The sequence below is a fragment of the Lynx rufus genome, unplaced genomic scaffold (assembly GCF_022079265.1).
Source record: "Lynx rufus isolate CCGP_SWC_20201006 ecotype Redwood Valley unplaced genomic scaffold, mLynRuf1.p SCAF_29, whole genome shotgun sequence".
Taxonomy (NCBI): Eukaryota; Metazoa; Chordata; class Mammalia; order Carnivora; family Felidae; genus Lynx; species Lynx rufus.
Window position 1 is genome coordinate 1,534,555 of NW_025814844.1, and position 20,779 is coordinate 1,555,333.

General features: G+C 39.8%; 1 protein-coding gene across 1 annotated transcript; it reads right to left on the minus strand.

Moving 5' to 3' along the window:
* Positions 1-15,498: 15,498 nt before the first annotated feature.
* On the minus strand, positions 15,499-18,144 carry LOC124519794 (patched domain-containing protein 3-like). Its single transcript, XM_047090211.1, has 4 exons — positions 18,135-18,144; positions 17,403-17,558; positions 16,513-17,300; positions 15,499-15,624 (listed from the first exon to the last, which is right to left on the minus strand). The coding sequence occupies exons 1-4, from the start codon at positions 18,142-18,144 to the stop codon at positions 15,499-15,501; spliced, it is 1,080 nt and encodes a 359-aa protein (XP_046946167.1).
* Positions 18,145-20,779: the final 2,635 nt, after the last annotated feature.

Below are 20,779 nucleotides of genomic sequence, written 5' to 3' on the forward strand. Positions count from 1 at the left end.
AGGGACAAAACATAAGAGACTCTTAAATATGGAGAACAAACAGAGGGTTACTGTTGTAGGAGGAGTTGTGGGAGGGGGATGGGCTAAATGTGTAAGGGCATTAAAGAATCTACTTCTGAAATCATTGTTGCACTATATGCTAACTAACTTGGATGTAAATTTTAAAGAATAAATTAAATTGAAAAAATTTAAAAAAGAAGATGTGGTTTATATATACAATGGAATACTACTTGGCAATAAGAAAGAATGAAGTCTTGCCATTTGCAACAACGTGGATAGAACTGGAGGGTATTATGCTAAGTGAAGTAAGTCAGTCAGAGAAAGACAGATATCATATGTTTTCACTCATATGTCGAATCTGAGAAACTTAACAGAAGTCCATGAGGGAAGGGAAGGGTAAAAAATCATTTCAAACAGAGAGGGAGGCAAACCATAAGAGACTCTTAAATACAGAGAACTGAGGCTTGATTTGGGGGGGTGAGGTGAGGGGAAAATTGGTAATGGGCATTGAGGAGGGCACTTGTTGGGATGAGCACTGGGTGTTATATGTCAGCGAAGAATCACGGGAATCTACCCTGAAACCAAGAGCACACTGTGTCCTCTGTATGTTAGCTAACTTGACAATAAATTATATTCAGGGGAAAAAAAAGAAGAAGAGAACTGGTAAGCTCCTTTCTCCCCATTAAGGGCTATCCCATGCAGCATGCTCTAGCAAAGGGTGCTGGAGGGCACCTTAACTTTAAATCAAGTCACCAATTTTGTTTATTACATGGACACGGACATGGACATTTTAACTCTGACTGGAGGATTTTGTCCTACCTGCTAATGACCACAAAAGTCACATAGCCTGTCTGAGTTTTCATGGGGCAGAAGATCTTGCTCTTACCCACAAAACTTAAAGGGAACAAAGGGAGACAAAAATAAAGTTGCATTATGTTTATGTTTATACCTCATGAGTCCTATATGTTTCATATGCTGGTTACATAAACATAAAGCTTCAAAGACAAATAAATATAAATCATTTTCTAGGGGTGTCTGGCTGGCTCAGTCGGTTAAGCATCCAACTCTTGGTTTTGGCTCAGGTCATGATCTCCTGGTTTGTGAGTTCAAGCCCTGTGTTGGGCTCTGCTCTGACAGTGCAGAGCCTGCTTGGGATTCTTTCTCTCCCTCTCTCTCTGCCTCTCCTCTGCTCACTCAACCATGCTCTCTCTTTCATTTTAAATAAATATTAAAAAATCATTTTCTAATTGCCTTCAGTATAAGATTTTCTGTATTACTGTCCATAATTATTAGTAAAGATAAGCAAGAATTGATGTAAATGTGTATCTTCAGAACCAACTACCTGGTAGGAAAGTTTTGTCAAGCCACTTGTTGGTACCTTGGAGATTCCACACTAGGTTAACATTATTTTTATACTCTAATGACTTTAACAAGACTGAATTTGGTCTTTTTTCCTTCCCATCCTTCGTCCCCTATTTTCTCCCTCCCTCCCTCTCACCCTTCCTTCTTAGTTTTTTGATTTTGTTTGTTTTCTAGGGAATGTGGTCTTTCTTTCCAAAATATCAAAGTTGCGAGGTAGTTTATTAACTCTAACGAGATACCCATCATGGTTAACTCCCTCTACCTACTGGGGCCTTATGTTTCTCTACCTGAAAATCTAGAGAGTTGAATGATATCATTTGTTCCCAAGCCTACCTATACAGGAGAATCAATTAAAGACATTTTTGAAATATAGATTTTCAGACTGAAACCCCAGAGACTTGATTCAATAGGTGGCTTCAGAATAAGTAGGTTTAGAGTCCTCTCTGGAACTCTGCTGTGAGAATCACTCAATTAATATATTCTATGGGGTTACTTCTACAACTAAATACTGGTGTTTGCTGATATTTTCAATATTTTAGCTTTCTGATTACAAGAGCTCAAACTAACCCTAATGCGTAGATAACCATTTTTAAGTGCTTAACAGGGTAAACCCCACATCCGAACAATGGGGACACCCAAGTCAATTAAATTAGAGATTGATTTTTTATATAGTTAAAAGTACTAGTTCAAATTTATACAGAAATAAGGACTTGTTTAATTCTATCAGCGTATCTGCTTCCAAATGGAACAATTACTCACAATTGGCACAATATGTAAAGTAAAAACCATATGCCAAATCAAACAAAACTGGCCATAGTTTATTTGTTTTTAATATTCCATCTGATTGCACACTATTGCCAATGGGGGTTGGGGAGAAAAGAAAGTTTAAAAAATAAGAGTTTAGTGCTGGATATCAGCAAAACATGGCGTAGGAATTTCCCAAGTCTCATCCCGACAAAGAAATATAGAAAAACGGGCATATATTTTCAGAATTCTGTGAACTCTGGAAAGCAGTCAAAAGCTTACAGCAACTAAGCAAGTGCTAAATGAAAGAAAATCAGGGGAGTACTTCAAAATAGTAGGAATGTTTTATAGTGGTTTTACATGCTCTGTCTCCCTCTCCAGTGTGATAGTCGTCTTAAAGTGGCAGTGATCATAATGTGGCAGATGTGTTAAAGTGGCCCCAGTCCCAAACTGTCCCTCAGACAGCAGGGATCTTCAAGTGGTAACAGCTCATGTTACCATGATGGAGCCATTTCCCTGTTTTTGGAGGAAGCAGAGCAGAGATTATTCCTAAAATATTTTATATGTCTGTTCTAACCTATTTGGGGGCTACCTGAAGGACTGATGCAAGGCACTCCTCTGTTTTGTCTAACTCAAAACTCAGGTTGAGACAGCTGGAAACACCACAAGTTGAATGAACAAACCTCATGTGCATAGAGCAAAAGATTATAGCTCAAAAATACAAAAGACTGCCTATGGAAAAAGATGAGGAGCATTTCTCTGGGAATTTAGGAGATTAAAAAGCTCTCAGTTATACTGGGGAATTTAGAAAATTACCCAGGGCAAGATGTATGCTCAGAAAAGACCTAAGAAGACCCTAAGCTTTCACCTAGGGCTGATCCCTAGGTACAGTGTAAGCCTTGGTAAGTGTTGGAGGTTCCAGGCACAGAACCATTTTGCAAACACTGGGAGAGCTCCTGGCATCCAAGGAAATCTATGTCAAAACACTAGCTAAGGTACAGAAACTTCAGTGACCACAAAAAACAATAATTACAGTCTTTCCATAATAGTTTCGGAAAATCACAAAGAAAATGGACCACTAATCTTAAATAAACACGTAGGAAAACAACAGAAAACCCTGGGGAAGGTGGAATCTGATTTCCAGTTAGCCAAATGTCCAGTTTTCTACACAACCACCACCACCACCAATAACAAATCACAAGGTATATAAAGATAGAGGAGAGTGTGGTTCAAACTATGTGTGAAACAAAATAAATAGACAGAAATCATCCTTGAGGAAAGACAGAGCTAGGACTTACTAGACAAAGACTATAAACACTTTTCTAAATATGCTTACAGAGCTAAAGAAGAGCTCTGACAAGGAAATAAGAAAAACAATGTGTGAGCAAAATAATAATATAAAGAGGTAGAAATTTTTTAAAGGAACCAAACAGAAATTCTGGAACTGAAAAATACAATAACTGAAATGACAGAACACAAACCCAAAAACACTAGACGCATTCAACAGCAGGTCTAATAGGCAGAAGAATCAGTGAACTGAAAATAGGACAATTGAAATGTATGGAGTCTAAGAGACATAAAGAAAAAAGGATGAAGAAAAGTGAGAAGAACGTCAGAGATCTGTGGGTCTACCAGTCAGTAGATCAACATACACATTATGGGAGTTCCAGGAGAGAGAGAAAAGGAGGCAGGAAGAATATTTAAAGAAATAATGGCTGAAAACTTCCCAAATTTGGTAGAAGATATGAAGCTACAAATCCAAGAAGCTTAATGAAGTTCAAATAGGATGAACTCAAAAAGACCCAGACTGAGAACATTATAATCAAATCATTGAAAGCCAAAGGCAAAGAGAGTCTTGGAAGCACTGAGAGAGGAGCAACTCACCAAATATAAGGGACCCTTAATAAGTGTAAAAGCTGATTGTTTCTTAGAAACCATGGAGGCAAGGAGACAATGGGATATTTATAGTGCTTAAAGAAAAAAAAACATCAACTAAAATTCTGTATTCATCAAAACTGTCCTTCAAAAATGAAGGAGAAATTAAGACATTCCAGATAAACAAGAGCTAAGCGGGCTTGTTAATTAGACCTGCCCTATATGAGATGATAAAAGGAATCCTTCAGGCTGAATAGAAAGAACAATAAAAAGTAATGCTAAGTCATATGAGGAAACATAGGTCTTGGTCAAATATAACAGCAAGTATTATTATATTTTTGGTTTATAATCCTACATTTTATTACCTACAGAATTCAGAACATAAAAATAATTATAACTCTGTTATTGGGCATAGAGCATATAAAGACATAATTTGTGACAACAACAACATAAAGAGTGGGGGACAGAGGTGTATAGAAGCAGCAGATTTGTGTGTTTTTGAAGTTAAGTTGGTATCAGTTTAATGTAGGTTGTTTTAAACTTAGAATTATATGAATCAGCATGGTAACCATAAAGAAAATCTCACAAAATCATGGCAAAAGGAAATGAGAAGAGAATCAAACAAATTAGAAAAATAGAAACTAAACATAGAAAAAGGGATAATGGATGAAGTGAGGGACAAAAAAAACTGTATGATACACAGAATACAAATAGCAAAATAGCAGAAGTCCTTCCTTATCAGCAGTTATTTTAAATGTAAGTGGATTAAACTCTTGAATAAAAGGGTAGAAATTGACAGAAGGGATAAAATAACATGATTCAACTATATGCTGTCTACAAGAGACTCATTATAGATCCAAAGACATAAATAGATTGAAAGCTAAAGGATGGAGAAAGGTATTCCATATAAATATAACCAAAGGAGGGAAGGATTGAATATACTTCTATAAGACAAAATAGATTTTATTTTAAAAACTGTTAAAAGAGACAAAGAAGGGCATTTTATATTGATGAAAAGAACAATTCATCAAGAAGATTCATCTACAAACATACATGCACTGCCAATAGAGACCCCAAAATGAAACAAATATTAACAGATTTGTAGACAGAAATAGATGGAGAATTCAATATGCCACTTTCAATAATGTATAAAATATCTAGGCCAATAATCTATAAGGAAACAGAAGAAATGGACAACACTAAATATATTAGACCTTACAGAGATATATACAACACTCAACCCAATGATAGAAGAATATACATTATTCTCAAGTGAACATGAAACATTCTCTGGAATAGAGCATATGTTAAGTCACAAAACAAGTCTGAAAATGTAAAAATATTGAAATTACCCAATGTGTCTTTTTAACCAACAATGGAATGGAGCTACAAATCAATAATAGAGGGAAAACTGGATAATTCAAAATGAATGGAAATTAAGCAACTCACTATCAAATAACCAATGGGTCAAAGAAGAAATCACAAGGGAAATTAGAAAATACTTAGCAACAAATGAAAATAAAGACACAACAAAACATAACTTACAGGATATAGCAACACCAGTGCTCATAGGTAAATTTATACTACATTAAAAAAGAAAAAAAAGGTCTTCAATCACCTTACAGTACTAGACATATCGCAGAAATAGAAACAAAATAAAACAAAACAAAACCCAAAGCTAACAAGGAAGGAAATGAAAAGATTAGAATAGAGATATATGCAATTGAGACTAGAAAAACAATGGAGAGAACCAACAAAGCCAAAAATTGATTATTTAAAAAGATCAACAAATTGATAAACTCTTATCTAGAGTGACAAAGAAAAAAGAAGACAGAAATAACTACATCAGAAATGAAATTGAAGACATTACTACTAACCTTAGAGAAATATGAAGGATTATAAAAGAACACTATAGGGTTGTCTGGGTGGCTCAGTTGGTTGAGCTCCGACTTTGTCTCAGGTCATGATCTCACGATTGATGGTTTTGAGCCCTGCATGGGGCTCACTGCTGTCAGTGCAGAGCTCACTTTGGATCCTCTGCCCCCACCCCCCACCACCTCTCTCCCTCTCGTGCACTCCCTCTCAAAAATAAATAAACATTAAAAAAATAAAGAACACTATAAACAACTTATGCCAACAAATTATATGAAATGCACAAATTTCTAGAAACACGTAAATGACCTAAACTGACTCAAGATGAAATAGAAAATCTCAACAGACATTGAATAAGTAAAAAGACTGAATCAGTAATCAAAAACAACCCAAAAAGAAAAGTCCAAGGCCAGATGGCTTCACTGGTAAATTTTACTAAACATGTAAAGAAGAAGTAACACCGATCCTTCTCACGTCCTTCCAAAAAGTTGAAAAGGAAGAAACACTCTCTAACTCATTCTATGAGACCAACATTATACTGATACCAATCCCAGACAAAGATTACAAGAAGAAAACTATAGATCAATATCTTATGAATGTAGATTCAAATGTCCTTAATAATATTCTGCAAACCCAATTCAATAGCACGTTAAAAAGATTATACATCATTACCGACTAGGATTTATCCCAGAAATGCAAGAGTGGTTCAACATGGGAAAAATCAATCAAGTAACATATCACACTAACAGAACAAAGGATAAAATCTACACGATCATCTCAATAGATGCAAAAAAGGCATGTGACAAAATCCAACACCCAATTATGATTAAAAAAAAAAACAACCCTCAAAAACAAGGAATAGAAAGGAACTTCCTCAAAATGATAGGGACCATTATAAGAAGTGAATATCTAACAATATAATCCAAAGTGAAAGCTGAAAGATTTCCCTTCAAAATCAGGAACAAGATAAAGATGCCCACTTTCACCAATGACACTTGACATTGAAGTGGAAGTGCTGGGGCGCCTGGGTGGCACAGTCGGTTAAGCGTCCGACTTCAGCCAGGTCACGATCTCGCAGTCCGTGAGTTCGAGCCCCGCGTCGGGCTCTGGGCTGATGGCTCAGAGCCTGGAGCCTGTTTCCGATTCTGTGTCTCCTTCTCTCTCTGCCCCTCCCCCGTTCATGCTCTGTCTCTCTCTGTCCCAAAAATAAATAAACGTTGAAGTGGAAGTGCTATCCAGAGGAATTAAATAAGAAATGGAAATAAAAGGAATCTAAATTGGAAATGAAGAAGTATAACGATCCCTTTTCACAGATTACATGATTCTATATATGAAAATTCCCAAGAAACCACAATAAAACTAATAGAGTTAATAAACAAATTGAGCAAAGCTGCAGGATACAAGATCCACACACAAATACCAGTTGTGTTTCTATATATGTGCAATGAACAATCCAAAAATGAAATGAGAAAAGCAATTCCATTTAGTGTCTAAAAGAATAAAATATTTAGAAATAAATTTAACCAAGGAGGTGAAAGACAGAAAGCTACAAAAATCTAGTGAAAGAAACTAAAGAAGACCTAAGTTAATGGAAATGCAACCTTAGTTCACGGGGAGGAAGACAGTATTGTTAAAATGTTAATCTCGGGGAAGATGGCGGCGTAGGAGGACGCTGGGCTCACCGCGCATCCTGCTGATCACTTAGATTCCACCTACACCTGCCTAAATAACCCAGAAAACCGCCAGAGGATTAGCAGAACAGAGTCACCGGACCCAAGTGCAGACGAGAGGCCCACGGAAGAGGGTAGGAAGGGCGGCGAGGCGGTGCGCGCTCCACGGACTGGCGGGAGGGAGCTGGGGTGGAGGGGCGGCTCGCCGGCCAAGCAGAGCCCCCGAGTCCGGCTTGCAAAAGCGGAGGGGCCTGACGGACTGTGTTCCGACAGCAAGCGCGACTTAGCGTCTGGGAGGTCATAAGTTAACAGCTCTGCTCGGAAAGCGGGAAGGCTGGAGGACAAAGGGAGGGTGAGCTGCGGAGCCCCCGGATGACAGAGCTCAGTTTGGTGGGGAACAAAGGCGCTCGCCAGCGCCATCTCCCCCGCCCATCCCCCAGCCAAAATCCCAAAGGGAACCGGTTCCTGCCAGGGAAATTGCTCGCTCCGCGCGAACACCCAACTCTGTGCTTCTGCGGAGCCAAACCTCCGGCAGCGATCTGACTCCCTCCGGCTGCCACAGGGCCCCTCCTGAAGTGGATCACCTAAGGAGAAGCGAGCTAAGCCGGCCCCCCCTGCCGCCGTGCACCTTGCCTTCCCACCCCAGCTAATACGCCAGATCCCCAGCATCACAAGCCTGGCAGTGTGCAAGTAGCCCAGACAGGCCACGCCACCCCACAGTGAATCCCGCCCCTAGGAGAGGGGAAGAGAAGGCACACAACAGTCTGACTGTGGCCCCAGCGGTGGGCTGGGGGCAGACATCAGGTCGGACTGCGGCCCCGCCCACCAACTCCAGTTATACACCACAGCACAGGGGAAGTGCCCTGCAGGCCCTCACCACACCAGGGACTATCCAAAATGACCAAGCGGAAGAATTCCCCTCAGAAGAATCTCCAGGAAATAACAACAGCTAATGAGCTGATCAAAAAGGATTTAAACAATATAACAGAAAGTGAATTTAGAATAATAGTCATAAAATTAATCGCTGGGCTGGAAAACAGCATACAGGACAGCAGAGAATCTCTTGCTACAGACATCAGGGGACTAAGGAACAGTCACGAGGAGCTGAAAAACGCTTTAAAGGAAATGGAAAACAAAATGCAAACCACCACGGCTCGGATGGAAGAGGCAGAGGAGAGAATAGGTGAACTAGAAGATAAAGTTATGGAAAAAGAGGAAGCTGAGAAAAAGAGAGATAAAAAATCCAGGAGTATGAGGGGAAAATTAGAGAACTAAGTGATACACTAAAAAGAAATAATATACGCATAATTGGTATCCCAGAGGAGGAAGAGAGAGGGAAAGGTGCTGAAGGGGTACTTGAAGAAATAATAGCTGAGAACTTCCCTGAACTGGGGAAGGAAAAAGGCATTGAAATCCAAGAGGCACAGAGAACTCCCTTCAGACGTAACTTGAATCGATCTTCTGCACGACATATCATAGTGAAACTGGCAAAATACAAGGATAAAGAGAAAATTCTGAAAGCAGCAAGGGGTAAGCGTGCCCTCACATATAAAGGGAGACCTATAAGACTCGTGACTGATCTCTCTTTTGAAACTTGGCAGGCCAGAAAGAATTGGCACGAGATTTTCAGGGTGCTAGACAGCAAAAATATGCAGCCGAGAATCCTTTATCCAGCAAGTCTGTGATTTAGAATAGAAGGAGAGATAAAGGTCTTCCCAAACAAACAAAAACTGAAGGAATTTGTCACCACTAAACCAGCCCTACAAGAGATCCTAAGGGGGATCCTGTGAGACAAAGTACCAGAGACATCACTACAAGCATAAAACATACAGACATCACAATGACTCTAAACCCGTATCTTTCTATAATAACACTGAATGTAAATGGATTAAATGCGCCAACCAAAAGACATAGGGTATCAGAATGGATAAAAAAACAAGACCCATCTATTTGCTGTCTACAAGAGACTCATTTTAGACCTGAGGACACCTTTAGATTCAGAGTGAGGGGATGGAGAACTATTAATCATGCTACTGGAAGCCAGAAGAAAGCTGGAGTAGCCATACTTATATCAGACAAACTAGACTTTAAATTAAAGGCTGTAACAAGAGATGAAGAAGGACATTATATAATAGTTACAGGGTCTATCCATCAGGAAGAGCTAACAATTATAAATGTCTATGCGCCAAATACCGGAGCCCCCAAATATATAAAACAATTACTCATAAACAGAAGCAACCTTATTGATAAGAATGTGGTAATTGCTGGGGACTTTAACACCCCACTTACAGAAATGGATAGATCATCTAGACACACGGTCAATAAAGAAACAAGGGCCCTGAATGAGACACTGGATCAGATGGACTTGACAGATCTATTTAGAACTCTGCATCCCAAAGCAACAGAATATACTTTCTTCTCGAGTGCACATGGAACATTCTCCAAGATAGATCATATACTGGGTCACAAAACAGCCCTTCATAAGTTTACAAGAATTGAAATTATACCATGCATACTTTCAGACCACAATGCTATGAAGCTTGAAATCAACCACAGGAAAAAGTCTGGAAAACCTCCAAAAGCATGGAGGTTAAAGAACACCCTACTAACGAATGAGTGGGTCAACCAGGCAATTAGAGAAGAAATCAAAAAATATATGGAAACAAACGAAAATGAAAATACAACAATCCAAACGCTTTGGGATGCAGCGAAGGCAGTCCTGAGAGGAAAATACATTGCAATCCAGGCCTATCTCAAGAAACAAGAAAAATCCCAAATACAAAATCTAACAGCACACCTAAAGGAAATAGAAGCAGAACAGCAAAGGCAGCCTAAACCCAGCAGAAGAAGACAAATAATAAAGATCAGAGCAGAAATAAACAATATAGAATCTAAAAAAACTGTAGAGCAGATCAACGAAACCAAGAGTTGGTTTTTTGAAAAAATAAACAAAATTGACAAACCTCTAGCCAGGCTTCTCAAAAAGAAAAGGGAGATGACCCAAATAGATAAAATCATGAATGAAAATGGAATTATTACAACCAATCCCTCAGAGATACAAACAATTATCAGGGAATACTATGAAAAATTATATGCCAACAAATTGGACAACCTGGAAGAAATGGACAAATTCCTGAACACCCACACTCTTCCAAAACTCAATCAGGAGGAAACAGAAAGCTTGAACAGACCCATAACCAGCGAAGAAATTGAATCGGTTTTCAAAAATCTCCCAACAAATAAGAGTCCAGGACCAGATGGCTTCTACCAGACGTTTAAAGCAGAGATAATACCTATCCTTCTCAAGCTATTCCAAGAAATAGAAAGGGAAGGAAAACTTCCAGACTCATTCTATGAAGCCAGTATTACTTTGATTCCTAAACCAGACAGAGACCCAGTAAAAAAAGAGAACTACAGGCCAATATCCCTGATGAATATGGATGCAAAAATTCTCAATAAGATACTAGCAAATCGAATTCAACAGCATATAAAAAGAATTATTCACCATGATCAAGTGGGATTCATTCCTGGGATGCAGGGCTGGTTCAACATTCACAAATCAATCAACGTGATACATCACATTAACAAAAAAAAAAGAGAAGAACCATATGATCCTGTCAATCGATGCAGAAAAGGCCTTTGACAAAATCCAGCACCCTTTCTTAATAAAAACCCTTGAGAAAGTCGGGATAGAAGGAACATACTTAAAGATCATAAAAGCCATTTATGAAAAGCCCACAGCTAACATCATCCTCAACGGGGAAAAACTGAGAGCTTTTTCCCTGAGATCAGGAACACGACAGGGATGCCCACTCTCACCGCTGTTGTTTAACATAGTGCTGGAAGTTCTAGCATCAGCAATCAGACAACAAAAGGAAATCAAAGGCATCAAAATTGGCAAAGATGAAGTCAAGCTTTCGCTTTTTGCAGATGACATGATATTATACATGGAAAATCCGATAGACTCCACCAAAAGTCTGCTAGAACTGATACATGAATTCAGCAAAGTTGCAGGATACAAAATCAATGTACAGAAATCAGTTGCATTCTTATACACTAACAATGAAGCAACAGAAAGACAAATAAAGAAACTGATCCCATTCACAATTGCACCAAGAAGCATAAAATACCTAGGAATAAATCTAACCAAAGATGTAAAGGATCTGTATGCAGAAAACTATAGAAAGCTTATGAAGGTAATTGAAGAAGATTTAAAGAAATGGAAAGACATTCCCTGCTCATGGATTGGAAGAATAAATATTGTCAAAATGTCAATACTACCCAAAGCTATCTACACATTCAATGCAATCCCAATCAAAATTGCACCAGCATTCTTCTCGAAACTAGAACAAGCAATCCTAAAATTCATATGGAACCACAAAAGGCCCCGAATAGCCAAAGGAATTTTGAAGAAGAAGACCAAAGCAGGAGGCATCACAATCCCAGACTTCAGCCTCTACTACAAAGCTGTCATCATCAAGACAGCATGGTATTGGCACAAAAACAGACACACAGACCAATGGAATAGAATAGAAACCCCAGAACTAGACCCACAAACGTATGGCCAACTCATCTTTGACAAAGCAGGAAAGAACATCCAATGGAAAAAAGACAGCCTCTTTAACAAATGGTGCTGGGAGAACTGGACAGCAACATGCAGAAGGTTGAAACTAGACCACTTTCTCACACCATTTACAAAAATAAACTCAAAATGGATAAAGGACCTAAATGTGAGACAGGAAACCATCAGAACCTTAGAGGAGAAAGCAGGAAAAGACCTCTCTGACCTCAGCCGTAGCAATCTCTTACTCGACACATCCCCAAAGGCAAGGGAATTAAAAGCAAAAGTGAATTACTGGGACCTTATGAAGATAAAAAGCTTCTGCACAGCAAAGGAAACAACCAACAAAACTAAAAGGCAACCAACGGAATGGGAAAAGATATTTGCAAATGACATATCGGACAAAGGTCTAGTATCTAAAATCTATAAAGAGCTCACCAAACTCCACACCCGAAAAACAAATAACTCAGTGAAGAAATGGGCAGAAAACATGAATAGACACTTCTCTAAAGAAGACATCCAGATGGCCAACAGGCACATGAAAAGATGTTCAGCGTCGCTCCTTATCAGGGAAATACAAATCAAAACCACACTCAGGTATCACCTCACGCCAGTCAGAGTGGCCAAAATGAACAAATCAGGAGACTATAGATGCTGGAGAGGATGTGGAGAAACGGGAACCCTCTTGCACTGTTGGTGGGAATGCAAATTGGTGCAGCCGCTCTGGAAAGCAGTGTGGAGGTTCCTCAGAAAATTAAAAATAGACCTACCCTATGACCCAGCAATAGCACTGCTAGGAATTTATCCAAGGGATACAGGAGTACTGATGCATAGGGGCACTTGTACCCCAATGTTCATAGCAGCACTCTCAACAATAGCCAAATTATGGAAAGAGCCTAAATGTCCATCAACTGATGAATGGATAAAGAAATTGTGGTATATATACACAATGGAATACTACGTGGCAATGAGAAAAAATGAAATATGGCCTTTTGTAGCAACGTGGATGGAACTGGAGACTGTGATGCTAAGTGAAATAAGCCATACAGAGAAAGATACCATATGGTTTCACTCTTATGTGGATCCTGAGAAACTTAACAGGAACCCATGGGGGAGGGGAAGGAAAGAAAAAAAAAAAAAAAAGGACGTTAGAGTGGGAGAGAGCCAAAGCATAAGAGACTGTTAAAAACTGAGAACAAACTGAGGGTTGATGGGGGGTGGGAGGGAGGGGCGGGTGGGTGATGGGTATTGAGGAGGGCACCTTTTGGGATGAGCACTGGGTGTTGTATGGAAACCAATTTGTCAATAAACTTCATATAAAAAAATGTTAATCTCACTTAAAACAACCTACAGATTCAACACAATCTTTATCAAAATTTCAATGACCTTCCCCCCACCCCAGAAATGGAAAAGTCAACCCTCAAATTCATATGGAATTGCAAGGGTCCTAGATATCCAAAATAATCATGAAAAAGACGATAAAAATTGGAGGGCTGAGATTTCCAGATTTCAAAACTCATAACAAAGCTACAGGAATCAAAATAGTGTGGTCCTGGCACATCAACAGGCATGTAGGCTCATGGCATATAATTTAGAGTCCAGAAATAAACCCATACATCTACAACCAATTGATTGTTTACAAGGATGCCAAGTCCAATCAACTGGGAAAGAATAGTCTGTTCATCACATGGGACTTGGAAAACTGGATTTCCAGCAATCAACATGGAAACATGGATTTCCACATGGATTTCCACGCACAAGAATGAAGTTAAACCCCTACTCACACTACATATACAAATGTGAACTAAAAATTGATCAACAACCTAAATATGAGGGCTAAAACCATAAAACTCTTAGAAGGAAACACAGGGCAAATGTGCATGACATTGAACTTGTCAATGGATTCTTAGATATAAGTAGCAAAAGAACAAAATAAGATAAAGTGGATTTCATCAAAATTAAAAACTCTTGTGCATTAAAGACATTATCAAGAAAGTGAAGAGACAGTACACAGAGTGAGAGAAAATATTTATAAATCATATATCTGATAAAGGTTTAATATTTAAAACATACAAAATACTGAGGTGTCTGGGTGGTTCAGTCAGTTGAATATCTGACTTCAGCTCAGGTCATGATCTCATGGTTTGTGGGTTCAGGCCCCGCATCAGGCTCTGTGCTGGCAGTGTGGAGCCTGATTGGGATTCTCTCTCTCTCCTCTCTTTCTGACCCTCCCCCATTCATACTTCTCTCTCGAAATAAAAAAAAAATAAACTTAAAACCAAATATACAAAGTACTCACCAACAATAGGACTCAAAAACAAAAAGACAACCAAATTAAAAAATGGGCAAAGGACTTGCATAGACATTTCTCCAAAGATGTACATATGGCCAATAAACACATGAAAAGATACTTAAGATCATTAGTAATTAGGGAAATGTAAATCAAGCCACACTTTGTCACTATTAAGTTGACTATTATCAATAAAACAAAAAACAAGTGTTGGTGAGGATGCGGAGAAATTGGAACCTTTATACCTTGCTGGTAGGATTTGGCGGTTCTTCAAAGAACTGAACATAGAATTATCACTCCACCCACCAATTCCATTCCCAGGTATATACTGAAAATAATTGAAAACAGGAGCTCAAGAAAATATTTGTACATCAATGTTCATTGCAGCATTATTCACAAAAGCCAAAAAGTGGAAACATTCCAAGTGCCCATCAACAGTTCAGTGTATAAACAAACAGTGCTGTATGTATACGGTGAAATACCAGTCATAAAAATGAATGAAGTTTTGATACGTGCTAGGATATAGAGGAACCTTGAAAACATTATGCCAAGTGAAATAAGCCAGTCACAAAAGTACAAATATTGTGTGATTCCACTTATATGAAATCTCTAGAATAAGCAAATTCATAGAGATAGAAAGTAGATGAAGGTTAGCCGGGACTGGGGGGAGGCCATGGAGAATTACTGCCTAAGGGTTATACAGTTTCTGTTTAGGGGGATGGAAAGATTTAGAAACAGACAGTTGTGGGGTGCCTGGGTGGCTCATTATGCGTCCAACTTCGGCTCAGGTCACGATCTCCCGGTTTGTGGGTTCGAGCCCCGTGGCAGGCTATGTGCTGACAGCTCAGAGCCTGGAGCCTGCTTCCAATTCTGTCTCCTTCTCTCTCTGCCCCTCCCCCACTTGTGCTCTGTCTCTCTCTATCAAAAATAAATAAACGTAGAAACATAAAAATGAGGAAAAAAAAAACCAGATAGTTGTGATGGTTGCACAACAGTGTGAATGTAATTAATGCCACTGAAATATACACTTAAAAATGATTAGATTGGCATATTTTATATCATTTATATGTATTTTGCCACCCAAAAATATCTGTTAAAAAGAGTTAAGAAACAATGAAACCATTTCACCTGTAGCATGATAGGATTGCAAATAATATGATTAGAAGGTATGCCAAGTGAAACAAAGGGATCACTGTCATCAAAGTTGCTTCAAGTTCCAGTTGTGTAGGAATTGATGTAAAGTAGACCACCTGCCACAAAAATTTAGTCAAGTAAATAACTTTTCATTCCAATATTTGTGTGAGTTACAAACCCTATTGAAACACTATAGCTTACTGATTGAAACAGGTTAAGATTTAGTAAAAGATCAAAATATGTGAATCGTGATTTTAGAATAAAGAAGATTAACATAGGTGTGCTTCTTCCCACAAATCTGTGACATGCTTTCCAAAGTTTCTTTCAGAAACCCAAGTTTAAACCTCCTGAATACACAAAATCTGAGATCTACCTAAGACTGTGAAACGATTCATAATTACAGAAATTGTGGCTTTTTCTAAAATTTTAGTAGGTCGTTGTCTTTTACTATTTTAATTTCATCGATATTTCAGAAGGATCTGGTATTTTTCCAATAGTTGTCTCACTTTGACCAGGCTTATTCACAACTATTAGTTACAGAATAGCTAGCATGTGCCTGGCACTAGGCTATATAACTTACTTGGTAAACGGTGAGCTAATTCTCTTTTCAATAATACCATGGAACTTTTTAAAAGTTTTTTGCTTTTATTCCAACGAACCCCAAACACATTTCAGAGGGTTCCCCCAAAATAGCAAAGACTTTAAGAGGAAGGATTTTAAAGTAATTTGACTGGAAAACCTGATAATCAATGTCTGCACTGAGCAGACCTACCTTAAGGATGTAGGATTTGTGTTTTCCACTAGAATATTATTAAGGATTTATGCTGTGTGGCATCCTTTGGTGTGTGAGATTAAGGAAGTTGGATTAAGTGTCAAACAGAGTAGAGCACTCCCAGCTGCAAGTCAAGGACTCCAATAAATAATCCAGGAGTGCTACTACTTGGAAAACGTGTTCTTACCCCTCCCACCTTCTGGTCTCCCTATAAAACTCAGCCACCAGATACCTGGATCCTCTTCGAGGCCACACTCTTTTCAATGTTGCTAAATTGGTTCACAAAATGGGTCAACCATTTCTTACTATGCTCGTTGTCCTCTCCATCCTCAGTTTTCAGGTAGTAGAGCAGCCTCACGGCTTTGGCTTCCAGGAGTAACTGGTTCATTCCCATCCTCTCACCTAAGAAGGTTCCTCCAATGGTGCCAGCCAGGTAGGTGGGCTGACCGGTGTGGTTGTAGATTGGGAAAGTGACATTTCTCAGGTCGAGGTCCCTGTTCATCTGCCAGGCATACAGGAGTGGGTTGGAAGGCACGCAGAGACCCTGGTGCTTGGCACACACCTGATTGTAGTGGATCTGGGTTCCGTTTTCTCCCATCGCATACAGATCCTGGATCACGTCATCCACTTTACTAACTTCTGATAAGATTGCTGGTTCTAGCAGGGAGGTGGTGTTGGAGACCGCTAGCATACAAGCGAAAGAGACCTCGGTGCTCTTCCTGGAGATGGAGAAGCGGTAAGAGTCGTTGGCGGTGAAGCGTTCCTGCACAAAGCACCACTCGGCCTTGGCTGGGCTCCCTATTGGGGTGTACTGCTCCTCAAGGTTTTCTTCTACATCCTTGGGCAGGTATATCAAACCGGTGCCCAGAGTGGCCGTCAGCACCATGGGCACCAGCAGGAAGATCCAGGGGTGCGCGCCCTCTTCGCATCCCAGCCTTTGGAAGAGGCAGGAGAGGGGCGCCTCCAGGCAGTCGGTGTGGCAACGGGGTCTCTCGGGCACCTGGTTTTCCGACGGTGATGCTGGCAGCGAGGAATCCCCCCTCACTGACACTCACTGGGGCACCCCAGCGGGCACTGGCAACTGCCCCGAAGCCCAAGTCATCTCGGGTTCCTGTCTTCCACCGAAGAACTGCTCTGACTCGTGCTTAGAGGCCGGGAGCGGCTCTGAGCCAGGCCCTGCCTCGGGTTGCCGCCTGGCCTGGGACTTGGGCTCAGTCTCCTCCGCTGGGGGCTCCCGCTCCGCCTGCGCCTCCGCCTTGGCCAGGCCTCTGGCGCCACCTTGCAGGGACGAAGGCTCATTTCCGGGAAGGAAAGGACAGGGTCTCAAACGTGACAGCAGATTAGAAAGCAGCCACTGGACCGAGCGCCCGTCTCTGCCCCACACGAAGGTTTCCTGGAGAAATTCTGCGGAAATCTGTTTGAGTTCCGGCGGCTAGTGCCCAGATCCGAGACGCTTCTGTTGGGGAGCACGTGTTTTGACTCATAGCCCATCCAGCCCCAAATTTGTCTGTGGCATGCCTGATGCTCCCAGGAAGTTAGTACACAAACAATACTTAATGGTAAGATGCGTGCCTCTTCTACAAGACTTACACACACACACACACACAAAATGTGGTGTCACCTTTCCCGGGAGCATCCAGTAACACAGTTCTCGGGTAAGGTGAACCTCGTACCCCTGGTTTAGTGATTCTTTTTGTTAACTACAAACGTAACATATATTCTTCTTGTAACAAGTTAGAAGTAAATAAGTGGGCTGAAAAGTGGGTATTTATCTTGGATCTATTCCACCCGCAGTTCCCAGGATGGAAGGACCCCTGTGTTCATGTCACCGTTTTTACGAAAACCTTTACCTACCTTTCAACATGCTCACAACCGAGAGGCAGGTCTTGAGCGGTTCTTAAGAATTATGAAAATTTCTTGCCATGTTTTTCATGGTTGGTAGTCACCTAATATTATTGTGATTGTGTTTTTATGTGGGTAGGTCTAGCATTTTAATGAAATCTCCAGATTGTAAGAGTACCAAGTCCAAGAGTTTAAGAAAGATAATTTTAACAGTATTTTCAAGGAGAAAGAAATAGGAGATTTTGTTAAGTTGCCTCTCCAGAAAGTCATTAAGAGCGACCTTATTAAAATAACCACAAGATGGCACCCGTTTTGTATTTTCAAAGTTATGGTAAAGGAAACTGAAGATTCCTTCTGTCTTTCGTCTGTGTTTCCAAGTCCTAATTATAGCTACATCTTGAGTTCATCGCTGGTGTGCTATAAAGCTAGTGGCTTCTGTATCACATTTAAAGTCTGTAGATAGAGGAACTGACCTGAGAATTCCATTTGTTGAACCATGTCTACATTATGGAGAGAATGGCTCAGCTGTTCTCCTAAACATTTAAGAGGAAATGGTAGGGTGAAGGTGTTCACAAGTACTCTATAATGTACACATCCAAACACAGGGCCTCTTCCTGCCCATCTTTATAAAGTATTTCTCTAGCACAACAGCAATGTGTGTTTTTCATCTCAAAACACAAGTATATTTCTACAATTGCTCCTAAATCAGGCATTGTGAAGTGCGAATAAATTCTATAGTAAAATATGTACCCTGGGATTTGATTTTATCTAGTTTCTTAATTATAGATTCTTAATTCCAGATTATTTTATTAATCTCGTTATCTAGATTACTAATGTTTGTGCGGGTCTAGAATGTCAATCAAAAATACCACTGTTAGCTATTTTCCACCAGTTTTTCTGTATCATTTCATAAAAGGAATGTAGCATTTCCAAAATGAGCTCATCGCCTATTTTTGAGTTATCAAAGCCTGAAAGCTCTGAAAGATTGGTTTCAGAACTCTACACTTCTCCAGGTGAAGCTGTCACATGGCCTAGAAATGACATGGCTTCTAATTAAGGAAGTCTCTAAAGGCTCTTCCTTTCAATTCAGGAAGACCCTCTGGCCTTCAATTTGAGAATGGTGTCTACTGTGTCAGGATAGGATTCTCCATCCTTCAGAAAATGCCTTTTGTATGAGGAGAGGATGGGTATTGGGAATTCAAGAATATAGTTTAGAACTTAAAATTTTATCTAGTCTACTTCTCCACCTTCAGTCTAGATAAAAAGAAGCAGACAAAACATTCCTTTTATCTTCTATCACCATGTAGATTCCATTTCCTTCTGTTCCCCAGTCCTTCTCCAGCAGCCCCTGTGCTCCATTTTTTTCCTCTTCTCCTCCCTTCTCTTTTGCCTCCCGCCCCTTCTCCTTTTCTAATACCTATTCTCTCACATTAGCCAAACTGAGTTTGATATAAATAAGGGAATTTTATTTTTTTATTAAAAAAAATTTGCCCATTGATAAACGTGCCCTCACATATAAAGGGAGACCTATAAGACTCGTGACTGATCTCTCTTTTGAAACTTGGCAGGCCAGAAAGGATTGGCACGAGATCTTCAGTGTGCTAAACAGAAAAAATATGCAGCCGAGAATCCTTTATCCAGCAAGTCTGTGATTTAGAATAGAAGGAGAGATAAAGGTCTTCCCAAACAAACAAAAACTGAAGGAATTTGTCACCACTAAACCAGCCCTACAAGAGATCCTACAGGGGATCCTGTGAGACAAAGTACCAGAGACATCACTACAAGCATAAAACATACAGACATCACAATGACTCTAAACCCGTATCTTTCTATAATAACACTGAATGTAAATGGATTAAATGCGCCAACCAAAAGACATAGGGTATCAGAATGGATAAAAAAACAAGACCCATCTATTTGCTGTCTACAAGAGACTCATTTTAGACCTGAGGACACCTTTAGATTGAGAGTGAGGGGATGGAGAACTATTTATCATGCTACTGGAAGCCAAAAGAAAGCTGGAGTAGCCATACTTATATCAGACAAACTAGACTTTAAATTAAAGGCTGTAACGAGATGAAGAAGGGCATTATCTAATAATTACAGGGTCTATCCATCAGGAAGAGCTAACAATTATAAATGTCTATGCGCCGAATACCGGAGCCCCCAAATATATACAACAATTACTCATAAACAGAAGCAACCTTATCGATAAGAATGTGGTAATTGCAGGGGACTTTAACACTCCACTTACAGAAATGGATAGATCATCTAGACACACGGTCAATAAAGAAACAAGGGCCCTGAATGAGACATTGGATCAGATGGACTTGACAGATATATTTAGAACTCTGCATCCCAAAGCAACAGAATATACTTTCTTCTCGAGTGCACATGGAACATTCTCCAAGATAGATCATATACTGGGTCACAAAACAGCCCTTCATAAGTTTACAAGAATTGAAATTATACCATGCATACTTTCAGACCACAATGCTATGAAGCTTGAAATCAACCACAGGAAAAAGTCTGGAAAACCTCCAAAAGCATGGAGGTTAAAGAACACCCTACTAACGAATGAGTGGGTCAACCAGGCAATTAGAGAAGAAATTAAAAAATATATGGAAACAAATGAAAATGAAAATACAACAATCCAG

Excerpts from the sequence above, each read along its gene's own strand:
- LOC124519794 (XM_047090211.1), bottom strand. Across the intron at positions 17,301-17,402 it reads CGAGTCAGAGCAGTTCTTCG|CATCACCGTCGGAAAACCAG; the intron begins GTGGAAGACAGG and ends CCTCGCTGCCAG. Across the intron at positions 15,625-16,512 it reads TGGCCTCGAAGAGGATCCAG|GTGGTCTACTTTACATCAAT; the intron begins GTATCTGGTGGC and ends TTTTTGTGGCAG.